This window comes from Salmo salar, chromosome ssa23 (assembly GCF_905237065.1).
Source record: "Salmo salar chromosome ssa23, Ssal_v3.1, whole genome shotgun sequence".
Taxonomy (NCBI): domain Eukaryota; kingdom Metazoa; phylum Chordata; class Actinopteri; order Salmoniformes; family Salmonidae; genus Salmo; species Salmo salar.
In genome coordinates, this window is record NC_059464.1 from 30,188,642 (window position 1) to 30,199,903 (window position 11,262).

Sequence of the window (11,262 nt, forward strand, 5' to 3'; positions counted from 1 at the left end):
AGGGGATTGATTGTCTCTGCTGTAACCAAGAGGCTTGAGCTGGCAAGCTAGCTACTTACTTAGCAAGTTAGCCAACCAAATGCATAGCTGGAGCCCTGAGATCATTTATTTGGCAAATCTTAGATACTTAACTTTTAGTTATAAGCTGCAGCGTAGAAACCCCCTCTATAAGCTTTAAGGGTGCCCCAACTGATATTGAAAATCATACGGTCGGTATTTCAAAATACCCCGGTATATGGTATATACAGTATACTGCCCAAGCCTAATACATAGGATATAAAATCATTACAGAGAAGAAGGGGAGAGACAAGGAGAGGAATGAGGAGGAGGAGGGGAAACCATTCTGATTCCCATTAATCCCACTACTAAAACAGTGGGATTCAGGGTGGAATTTCCTGATTCCTTCCTTTAGATTTACACGTCAAGCGAGAGGTGCTCTGTTCAACGCCATGGTTCAGCTGGTTCAGATGCACTGCGGCTAGGATTTCTCTCCCCCGGTTTGTTGACTGGGAGGCTGGGAGGTGATTTATAGATGCGCTGGTACTGTAGAGGTGCAAATGTACACCCAGGGTTAAGGTGCAGGGATGCTGAAGTTATTAAACCTTTGTTACATTACTCATTCTCACGTTGTGGAATAGTACTCTGAACTACAGTACCGGGAGTGAGTCAGACAGGGACTCCCCCGAGCATCTTAACACACACACACACACACACACACACACACACACACACACACACACACACACACACACACACACACACACACACACACACACACACACGTATGTGAACGTACACATGCATATATGCACACACGTTGTGAATGCATGCACTCACGCAAACGCAAGCATGAATGCACACACACACACACACACACACACCCAAACATCAGATAGCACTCACATTTCCAATCAGGGTTGAGGAATCCTTATTTTCCTTGGCCAACTTTTTTTTTTAGGAGTCCAGCTTTGTGTGGTTTGGTTCCACCCCTTTCTCTCTACCCATCCTTCTCTTCTTCTCTCTTTTTTCATGGTCTGTTGTTCCACAGCCTGTGAAGCAACAGCTTGTGTTTGTTTGCAGCATAGCAACAGTGCCCAGCATGGGTTCTGTGTGTTCTGTGTGTAGTGGTCTACATCAGTGTCCTACTTCCACCCTCTTCCTTCCCCACAGGGGTCCACCAGCCAGCCTGACTGCCCATGCTCTGAGGGCATGGATCCCTCTCTCCTTCTGATGCTGATACAGTCTCCCTCTCTCCTTAAATCTGTCCTTATCCTCATCACGCTCTATATTATAGGACCAGCAAGGTCACCCGTGATACAAGTCAGTATTCGACGTCCATTCGTGTCTTAGGACGTCAGGAGATGACATGGAAACCGGCCACTAGGGACAACAGAGAGAGCTGTTACCTTCAAGAATGTTTCAGTTTTGCTAAGGCGTTGCTAGCGATTTTTGTTTTACGCCTATCCCAAACCTTAAACAAATCAAGTCAAATGTATTTATAAAGCCCTTTTTACATCAGCAGATGTCACAAAGTGCTAAACAGAAACCCAGCCTAAAACCCCAAACAGTAAGCAATGCAGATGTAGAAGCATGGTGTAGAAGCTAGGAAAAACTCCCTAGAAAGGCAGGAACCTAGGAAGAACCAGGCTCTGAGGGGTGGCCAGTCCTCTGCTGGCTGTGCCAGGTGATTATAACAGTACATGGCCATTAAGGCCATATTGTTTTCAAGATGTTCAAACGTTCATAGATGACCAGCAGGGTCAAATAATAATCAGTGGTTGTAGAGGGTGCAATAGGTCAGTACTTCAGGAGTAAATGTCAGTTGGCTTTTCATAGCCGAGCATATAGAAGTCGAGACAGCAGGTGCGGTAGAGAGAGAGAGAGAGGGAGAGGGAGAAAAAGAGAGAGAGAGAGAGTCGAAAACAGCAGGTCTGAGACAAGGTAGCACAGGTCAGGATTCCATAGCCGCAGGCAGAACAGTTGAAACTGGAGCAGCAGGACGACCAGATGGACTGGGGACAGCCAGGAGTCATCAGGTCAGGTAGTCCTTAGGCATAGTCCTAGAGCTAAGTTCCTCCTGGAGGAGAGGGAATTAGAGGGAGCCCTTACCTTAACCATTCAGAGTTAATGCCTAACCTTAAAATGTTGGAGTTAATGCTAAAACTTAATAACCCTTTAAAATTTGGAGTTAATGCCTAAACTAGTTTCAGCTGCGGGCCGATTTTTGTCAGAGTGAATGGTCTGGGGTGCGGGGGGGGGACGGACGGCGAAAATAATAATAATAATTTGTACAATGAAAATTGACAACAACTAAGCCCAAAAACATTCTTTATTTTTAAAACTTAAAAAACACTTGTTTTGTTGCCTGTTGCCGACCTCTGTTATAGGGATTACCTCTACAGTGGGGGAAAAAAGTATTTGATCCCCTGCTGATTTTGTACTTTTGCCCACTGATAAAGAAAGGATCAGTCTATAATTTTAATGGTAGGTTTATTTGAACAGTGAGAGACAGAATAACAACAAAAATATCCAGAAAAACGCATGTCAAAAATTTTATAAATTGATTAGCATTTTAATGAGAGAAATAAGTATTTGACCCCCTCTCAATCAGAAAGATTTCTGGCTCCCAGGTGTCTTTTATACAGGAAACGAGCTGAGATTAGGAGCACACTCTTAAAGGGAGTGCTCCTAACCGTAGCTTGTTACCTGTAAAAAAGACACCTGTCCACAGAAGCAATCAATCAATCAGATTCCAAACTCTCCACCATGGCCAAGACCAAAGAGCTCTCCAAGGATGTCAGGGACAAGATTGTAGACCTACACAAGGCTGGAATGGGCTACAAGACCATCGCCAAGCAGCTTGGTGAGATGGTGACAACAGTTGGTGCGATTATTCGCAAATGGAAGAAACACAAAAGAACTGTCAATATCCCTCGGCCTGGGGCTCCATGCAAGATCTCACCTTGTGGGGTTGCAATGATCATGAGAACGGTGAGGAATCAGCCCAGAACTACACGGGAGGATCTTGTCAATGATCTCAAGGCAGCTGGGACCATAGTCACCAAGAAAACAATTGGTAACACACTACGCCGTGAAGGACTGAAATCCTGCAGCACCCGCAAGGTCCCCCTGCTCAAGAAAGCACATATACATGCCCGTCTGAAGTTTGCCAATGAACATCTGAATGATTCAGAGGACAACTGGGTGAAAGTGTTGTGGTCAGATGAGACCAAAATGGGGCTCTTTGGCATCAACTCAACTCGCCCTGTTTGGAGGAGGAGGAATGCTGCCTATGACCCCAAGAACACCATCCCCACCGTCAAACATGGAGGTGGAAACATTATGCTTTGGGGGTGTTTTTCTGCTAAGGGGACAGGACAACTTCACCGCATCAAAGGGACGATGGACGGGGCCATGTACCGTCAAATCTTGGGTGAGAACATCCTTCCCTCAGCCAGGGCATTGAAAATGGGTCATGGATGGGTATTCCAGGATGACAATGACCCAAAACACACGGCCAAGGCAACAAGGGAGTGGCTCAAGAAGAAGCACATTAAGGTCCTGGAGTGGCCTAGCCAGTCTCCAGACCTTAATCCCATAGAAAATCTGTGGAGGGAGCTGAAGGTTCGAGTTGCCAAACGTCAGCCTCGAAACCTTAATGACTTGGAGAAGATCTGCAAAGAGGAGTGGGACAAAATCCATCCTGAGATGTGTGCAAACCTGCTGGCAAACTACAAGAAATGTCTGACCTCTGTGATTGCCAACAAGGGTTTTGTCACCAAGTACTAAGTCATGTTTTGCAGAGGGGTCAAATACTTATTTCCCTCATTAAAATACAAATCATTTTATAACATTTTTTACATGCGTTTTTCTGGATTTTTTTGTTGTTATTCTGTCTCTCACTGTTCAAATAAACCTACCATTAAAATTATAGACTGATCATTTCTTTGTAAGTGGGCAAACATACAAAATAAGCAGGGGATCAAATACTTCTTTCCTTCACTGTATATCCTCTCCTAATCCTGCGTTGCCTGATTATATTGACAGGGTGCAGGGATGGGTAGAAGCAGGGATGGGTAGAAGCAGGGATGGGTAGAAGCAGGGATGGGTAGAAGCAGGGATGGGTAGAAGCAGGGATGGGTAAAGGAATGGAGAAAGGGATGGAGGGAGGGGTGCAAGTGCGGACAGGCGGTGTGAGTAATAAGGTGCTGACACGGCTGGAATCAGGCCCACAAACCCCTCAGCCTGGGTGGCAACCAAACACACGCTACTATAGAGGAGAAATGGATGGGGAGAGAGAGAGAAAGAGAAATATAGAGGAAAATAGATACAGAGAGATTAGGTGAGAGATAGAAAGAAAGAATGAGGGAGCATTTTTTGGAAGGGAGAGAGGGGAAGCTACTGTAGATAAGTAAATAACTCTGGATTGAGGAGGAACTCCCTGGTAGGAGTGTGATTTTCCAGTCTACCCTGACCAGTGGCACAACAGCAGGCAGGGCAGGGCAGGAAAGAGCTATTAGATACATAAGAAGGCAGGACTTCTCTCTCATTAAGCCCATAATGGATTTGTTTTGGGTTTGGCCTCTGAGCTGCCTGCCTCTCTTTAACTGCTTCTTAGCACCACTTTGTTTACAGTGATCTAAATCCTCAGTGGTCTAAATCCTCAGTGTGGTCACCAAATAAACACACTGGCTGGCCGAGGAGGGCCACATACCGGACAGAGCCACAGAAGTCTGTTTACAGGGGAGGAGGATCTCCTCCTACTTTTAGAGGGATGTGTGTGGCTACTAAATGTGTGTGTTGGTGTGTGGTGCAGGTGTGTTTGTTTGTTTGTGTATGGGTGTTTATTTGTGTAGGTGTTTTGGGTGTGGGTGAGGGATTGAAGGCGTTTCACATATGAAATTTGGTAACCTGGTTTGGTTTCTTGGATCGTTTGTGAAAATTCTACAGAATAAGTTTTGCTTTCACAAGACCTGAAAATAACCGTTTCACGGGGCGATTTGCGACACACACACTCTACATGGCGTTAGGAAGCTTGCTTGTTTACAACGGACATAAAGTTCCACACAACTTCCGCTGCCGTGTCACAATACCTGGTACTCTGGTCACGGATTTTGGAACCTTTACACACGCAGGTCCAGGATTCATTTTAGCCAGGGTTCATTTGGGGTTCACACATGCTTTATAACTGGATCAGGGTACCAAAGGCTCCAGGCTCCAGATCATACAGGGGATACGTGACAGCGCCCTCACAAATCAAGAAAGAGAAAGGAACGCAAGATATCAGAAATATATTTTCGACCTCCTCTAATGGTCTCTTGAGTCAGAAACAGTCTGACCACAGACAGTGAATACACACATTCACTCTGAGCGACAGGTCAGACCAGACAGACGGGAGGGTGCACTTGGCCCCCTGTAGCAGGCGTGTGTTCCTGGCTACAGTCCTGATCTCTGTGGCTGTCTGGTGTCTGGTTAGGGAGATGACCATACACACATATGCAGGCCCCTTCACACACACTTACACACTTCTAATTCATCCCACACAGCCCTCAGAACCAACTAAATTACTTCCCCTGATGGCCTGTGGAAACCGTATGTCTCTGTAAGCCCTCTGTTCAGACTGTTTGTGTATGACATCTAAAAGTCAGAAAATAAACAAGACATCAAACAGACAGCTTGACCTAACAGACGGAATGCACAGGGCTTTTTTCACTGACCGTAAAAGGGCTTCATAGCTGAAATTAATGAAATATCTGCTTGACAAAGACATGAGGGTCATTGAATCTGCCATTCTGGGAGCAGCCTTCAGCTGTGGAGGGGGCAGGAGAGGATAGGAGAGAGGAAGAAAGGAGTAGAAAGGAGGAGTGGAGCATAGAGGGAAGAGAGAAGGCAAGAGGAGAGACGTGAAGAGAGGAGAGGAGGGGTGAGGAGAAATAAGTAAAAGAGGAGAAAAGAGGAGAGGAGTAGACTGGGCCCCTCAATAGGGTGTCTGTCCCCCCCTCCTCTTCTCTCTTCTCTGGAGGGGCTTGGTGTGGTGGAGGGAGAGTGCTGTAATCTGGCCGTCTGATCTGACCGACACTCGGCGGTAGCCTCTCCTTCCTCCCCTGCCAATCCCCACGCCGTCTTTGAACTCCACCGCCAAGAAAGTGTAGCGCCGCCTTTTCTCCCCTCAGGAATGATCAGAAAAATCATAATAATAAAATAGAGGGTCGGGAAAGCAGGCAAGCTAGGGCCCTTGAAGATTGTCAGCGTGCTGTTAATAAGCTTGGGGAGCGTGCTGGGGGGCTGATGTCAGAGAGCATTAGGCCGTATTACTGGGTTGAGTGACACCTGGGATTATTCACGGTAGGGAGGAATAAAACTGCTTTCATCAGTGTGTGGCGGGGACCTGTCTGTTTGATGTCAGAATGAAGGAATCAGAAAAAAACAAGGGGTTTGGGGAAGGGGGCCAGGAGCAGAGTGCACTACAATATGGGGTCAATAAAGGTCAGTACATAGGAACAAGTGCAGAGAAAGATCAAGGGTCAGTATATGTTAGGAACCAAGGATGGCCTGTCTGCTACCATGAAGGGTCGAACACATCGGACCAAATGTGGATCTCCAATTCATTTACCGATCATTCAGCGAGCTGTTGGCGTCTGACTACTGACATTTTTGTGCGATTCTACATGTGAAATTGGTTTGCAATCGGTTCACAAAGTACTCTCGGCAGGAAAACGCTATCCCTGTCTCTTCACAGTTTTAGACTAGACCATCTTGTAGCTGTCTGTCATCATGACTAAGGATAAGACATTTTCTGGACCACATGGCCTGATCAGGGAAAACTCTGGGCCCTGTCTATCATGTACAGCGTTATTTGAGATGTGAACTGACCTGTTGTGTTTCCTGTTAGGTCACTTCCTGGGGAACCACAGTGTGTTGGACATCCTGAGACAGGAGGGCTACGAGGTGGTGCACACACCATCACACTACCAGGAACCAATCACAGAGTGAGTACAGAGACACACCCGCCCACACAGCAGTGCCACAACCGAAACACATGCACACACATTAACATGTGTATGTATTACGCTCATCGTAAACATTGGACCAAGGTGCAGTGTGGTAGGCGAACATTTTGCTTTTATTTAAAATGAACACCGACAAAACAACAAAATACAAAACGAACACAAAGTTCTGCAGGCTACACAGCAACTATGCAAAAACAAGATCCCACAAACTAAGGTGGGGAAAAAAGCTGCCTAAGTATGATCCCCAATCAGAGACAACGATAGACACCTGCCTCTGATTGGGAACCATACCCGGCAAACAAAGAAATAGAAAAACTAGAATGCCCACCCAAATCACACCCTGACCTAACCAAATAAAGATAATTAAAAGGATTTCTTAGGTCAGGGCGTGACAGTATGGGCATTGGGCACTAATTCATATGAACATTCACAAACATACAGTCTCAGATTTACCACAGAAGTTTACGATACCACATCAACCGTATTCACTCCAGAGCAGAAACACATGACATGTACTAATTGACCCCACATAGATGTACTAAATGTAGCACACATGTTTCAGTACATGTAGTACACCTTTACAACCAGATCTCAGCTATGTAGGAATCCTTTGATTCCCCCATCTCTCCCTCCCCTCGCCAGCTGTGAAAGGTAGGCCAGCCCGCTCCCAGCAGCCCCTTGGCATGGCCACCTCACAGAAAGAGCCTCAACCATCTGCCTCCTGAAGAGGGGAGCTGCATCTCCTCATGGAAACCAGCCCCTAGTCTCCCCCGTGAACTCTCCCACGCCTGAACACCCCGCACGCTGGCCCAGGCTCCCTATCACCCTGCAGGCAGCAGCAGCAGGACTTGGGGGGTTGATCTAAGGCCCGTGCAGGTTGGGCCCATTAAAATAGCAGCGCTAATGGTTACAGCACTCACTTGAACCAGGGTGAAAATGGACAAATGAGGAACAACAAAGGAAATCACATAAAGCAGAGCTACAGTAAAACATCTCATCCATCCTCTGCTTTTACAAACTCACTTCCTTCACTGCAAATTACAGCTGTAACAAACCCATTCCTCCCTGGCTCATACACAGAGCAGGCCCGGGCCCAGCCTCAGCCGAGCTGCAGGCCACAGCAGTTCTGCTTTAAAAGCTGACAAGTGGACTGACTGATTGTGGTCGAAAAACACACAAAACCGGTCAAAACACTTTGTGCTCTCTGATATGAGGTGACAACAACACAATGTGGCAGGAAGCTTTTCGGGAGGTTATGAAGTGTAAACCTCAAAACTGGGCCTGCACCCAGAGGCATCATGTGTTTTCTGCTCAATAGAGAGATTATGACAAAAGGAACCAAAGCAAAGTGACTCAGTGTAGAGTGGCTGTAGCCCACAACAGCCAGCATCTGTAGACAGTGTAATACTGGCTAACACGGAGCTGAACAGTGTGTGGTCTGGACTTGGGGCCTCATTATGATGTCAAACCTCCAGGGTGTTTACTGACGGGAAAGCAATATGACCCTTCATATGCATAGTAGGCAGAAGTTGCCCCTAAACGTTAAGGTCAATTTGAGGGTTTTCTGATCCTAGATCTGTGCCTACAGGCAACTACCGGTAATCAGATAGGGAAGGAAGTGGCATAAATGACAGGTAAGGAATGTGGATTAGTGTAGGGCCAAGTTCCAATGCTTTTGAAATGTATCCTCCTTTCCTGCTGTCATATGACGGTATTGATCAAAGCAATGTAACGGAAACCTTACTTTCTCCTATCTGACTGTGTTACATCCTTGACTACTTCAAGCAAATGAATATGGTAGAGATACATTTCTAAGGTAATGAGTTGTCAGGGTGGTCGGAGGGGTTACAGCTTCCTCCCTTGTGGCTTGTGGCGGATTTAGACACTCAGTAAACTCTTTACAAGCACAGAGGACATTGTGTCCCTGTTGGAAGTTCAAATCCCTTTGGAGCCTATAGGTAGGCTGGAGAGCACCGTGGTGCTCAGGTCACCTTAAACCACACACCATTGCACATTCACACACAACCTCTAAGGAGAACCTCCCTAAAATATATTACGTAAAATAAATAAACTACTCACTAACATTATTCTTTTATCTTTCATCTATTCCAGTGATGAGGGAACATACATCCAGGTCTATACCACAATGTTCTAATATTTAATAAGCATAGTTCTTTGTCCCACAGAGAACCAACAGAGAGCCCCAGCGATGGGGGCTCCGATGCGGGTACAGTCTCTCCGTCTGACTGGGTGACCAGTCCCTCAGACCTGGATGATGGGCTGGAGGGGCTGGAGGACGAGGAGCTGCCCCACATGCTGCTGCCAGACAGCCTGAGCCAGCTGGAGGAGTTTGGGAGACACAAGCGCCCCCGGAAGGCCCACCGCGGTCACAGCCGCCCCCGCCTCTTCAGTGACCTGTGGGTCCGCATCGGGGACGGGTGAGAGGAGAACAAACACACACACTGTCTCTAGCTCTTTATTGAAACCATCCAATGGCAACAAAGAGTATCGTAACATGAAGAGCAGCAGACAGTGCAACTGCACACTCATAGGACAGGATGAGCACTCACACAGCGAGAGACAGTAACAAGATCTGTCAGAAACTACCGCAGTGTTCCTGTTAACCTGACTGATCTGGTTTTCTCACCCTCCAGCACCACACCTCCTCAGCCTAATGTGAGGATAACCAATGACTACGTGACGGTGGAGCCCGCCCTCACCCACCAAGAGCAGCGCAGGAGGACAGACCTCTACCCCCCCATGGAGGCCCCCAGCAAGGCTTCCCCCTCTGCCCTGCCCACCCCCAGCTCAGCCCAGCCCAACACTGGCACCACCCACGCTCTCACCTACCTGCTAACGTTGCTTATCACTTACCTGCTGTTCACCTCCTGACCACACAGTGGAGCTCTCTCCACACACACTGACACTGACTGTCTCCATACCTGAGTGAGCATTGTTATGTGCCATAATCCTAGAACATACAAAGATCTACATATAAAGATTCTGCAAACGGGAACTGGAGGTGGATATTAACTGCTATGGGCATGGAACATACATTACACAGATCATTAGAACATCTGCACATTCACAGGACATGGATATGAGGGTTTGGGACAACAGACAGACAGACAGACAGACAGACAGACAGACAGACAGACAGACAGACAGACAGACAGACAGACAGACAGACAGACAGACAGACAGACAGACAGACAGACAGACAGACAGACAGACAGACAGACAGACAGACAGACAGACAGAGACCTCTGAGACAAACCGGTCCGTCTTCAGGCTTCTGTGAAGGGAGATGCAACAGTCTGTGAAAAGTTATTTAAACTCACACTGTGGAATAAGCTTTTACCCATGATAAAATGGATGAACGGTCTATCAGAGATCTAATGGAAGATACTATATGGCATCTATATTATGAATTTGTCAGTTGTAGAGGCTGAGTCTTTAAACCTCAAGAAAAAAATATGATAGAATAATGAGTATAGCACAAGGTCTGGAACTCTCAGAAGAGTCTAGAGAGATGTCTAAAACCACCTTAAATGAAATATTATTGTGAATAATATTGATATTAATGATGATAATAGACATACTAATGACAATATTAACAGCTATAACTGTAATAAGGTCTTATATCTTATAGACATAGGACGAGGCACACACAGTGAAAGTTTTTGTAAATTGTGCATTTTGTTTATAAAAAAAATATTGTATATTTATTATTTCTTTAAGAGTATATTTTATTGCATTTGATCATTACTGAAAAATAAACTTTTGGAAATTCACTTACATTTCTCGGGCTGCATATTTCTCTCGGCCTACATGTCCATATGAATGCAAGTTAGTATTTTATTTCGAACATAGTGAGTGCAATAATGTAAAGGTCAGGCGTACAGAACATCTAGAGGTGGAATCCTCTAAGTGAATTCACTCAGCCCTCTACTGGTTTCAATGGGCATGCAGGGGTTTGGTCATCAATTTACGCTGGTGCTACTTTCCCCACCAGGTGGCAATGGTGGCTCACGCAAGAAAACAAATCACATGAAACGCTCAAACTCAAATATGAAACCCAAAAAATATCCCATGGTAATGTGGCACCTCTGCTACTTCCATCTCTTTCAGTAATGCTCTTGTTAGCGTGTATATACTACAATTGTTCGTTATGTATAATTTCCACCGGCGTAGTTTTCAGAACAAAAATCTATGTGTTGCCTATTTTCTGCAGCAGGCCTAGTCTACAACA

At 46.1% G+C, this 11,262-nt stretch overlaps 1 protein-coding gene across 2 annotated transcripts in view; it reads left to right on the plus strand.

The window, feature by feature from the left end:
- The window catches only part of LOC106584376 (metalloprotease TIKI2), a 101,345-nt gene extending 90,541 nt beyond the window's left edge, over nt 1-10,804 (plus strand). The window contains exons 5-7 of one of the 2 annotated variants that reach the window (XM_014169611.2): nt 6,893-6,989; nt 9,182-9,448; nt 9,665-10,804. In XM_014169611.2, the coding sequence (XP_014025086.1) occupies nt 6,893-6,989; nt 9,182-9,448; nt 9,665-9,902 (602 nt within the window). In that variant the 3' untranslated portion in view covers nt 9,903-10,804. The remainder of the gene's footprint in view (nt 1-6,892; nt 6,990-9,181; nt 9,449-9,664) is intronic. The other variant, XM_014169612.2, reaches the window with a different exon arrangement.
- Nucleotides 10,805-11,262: the final 458 nt, after the last annotated feature.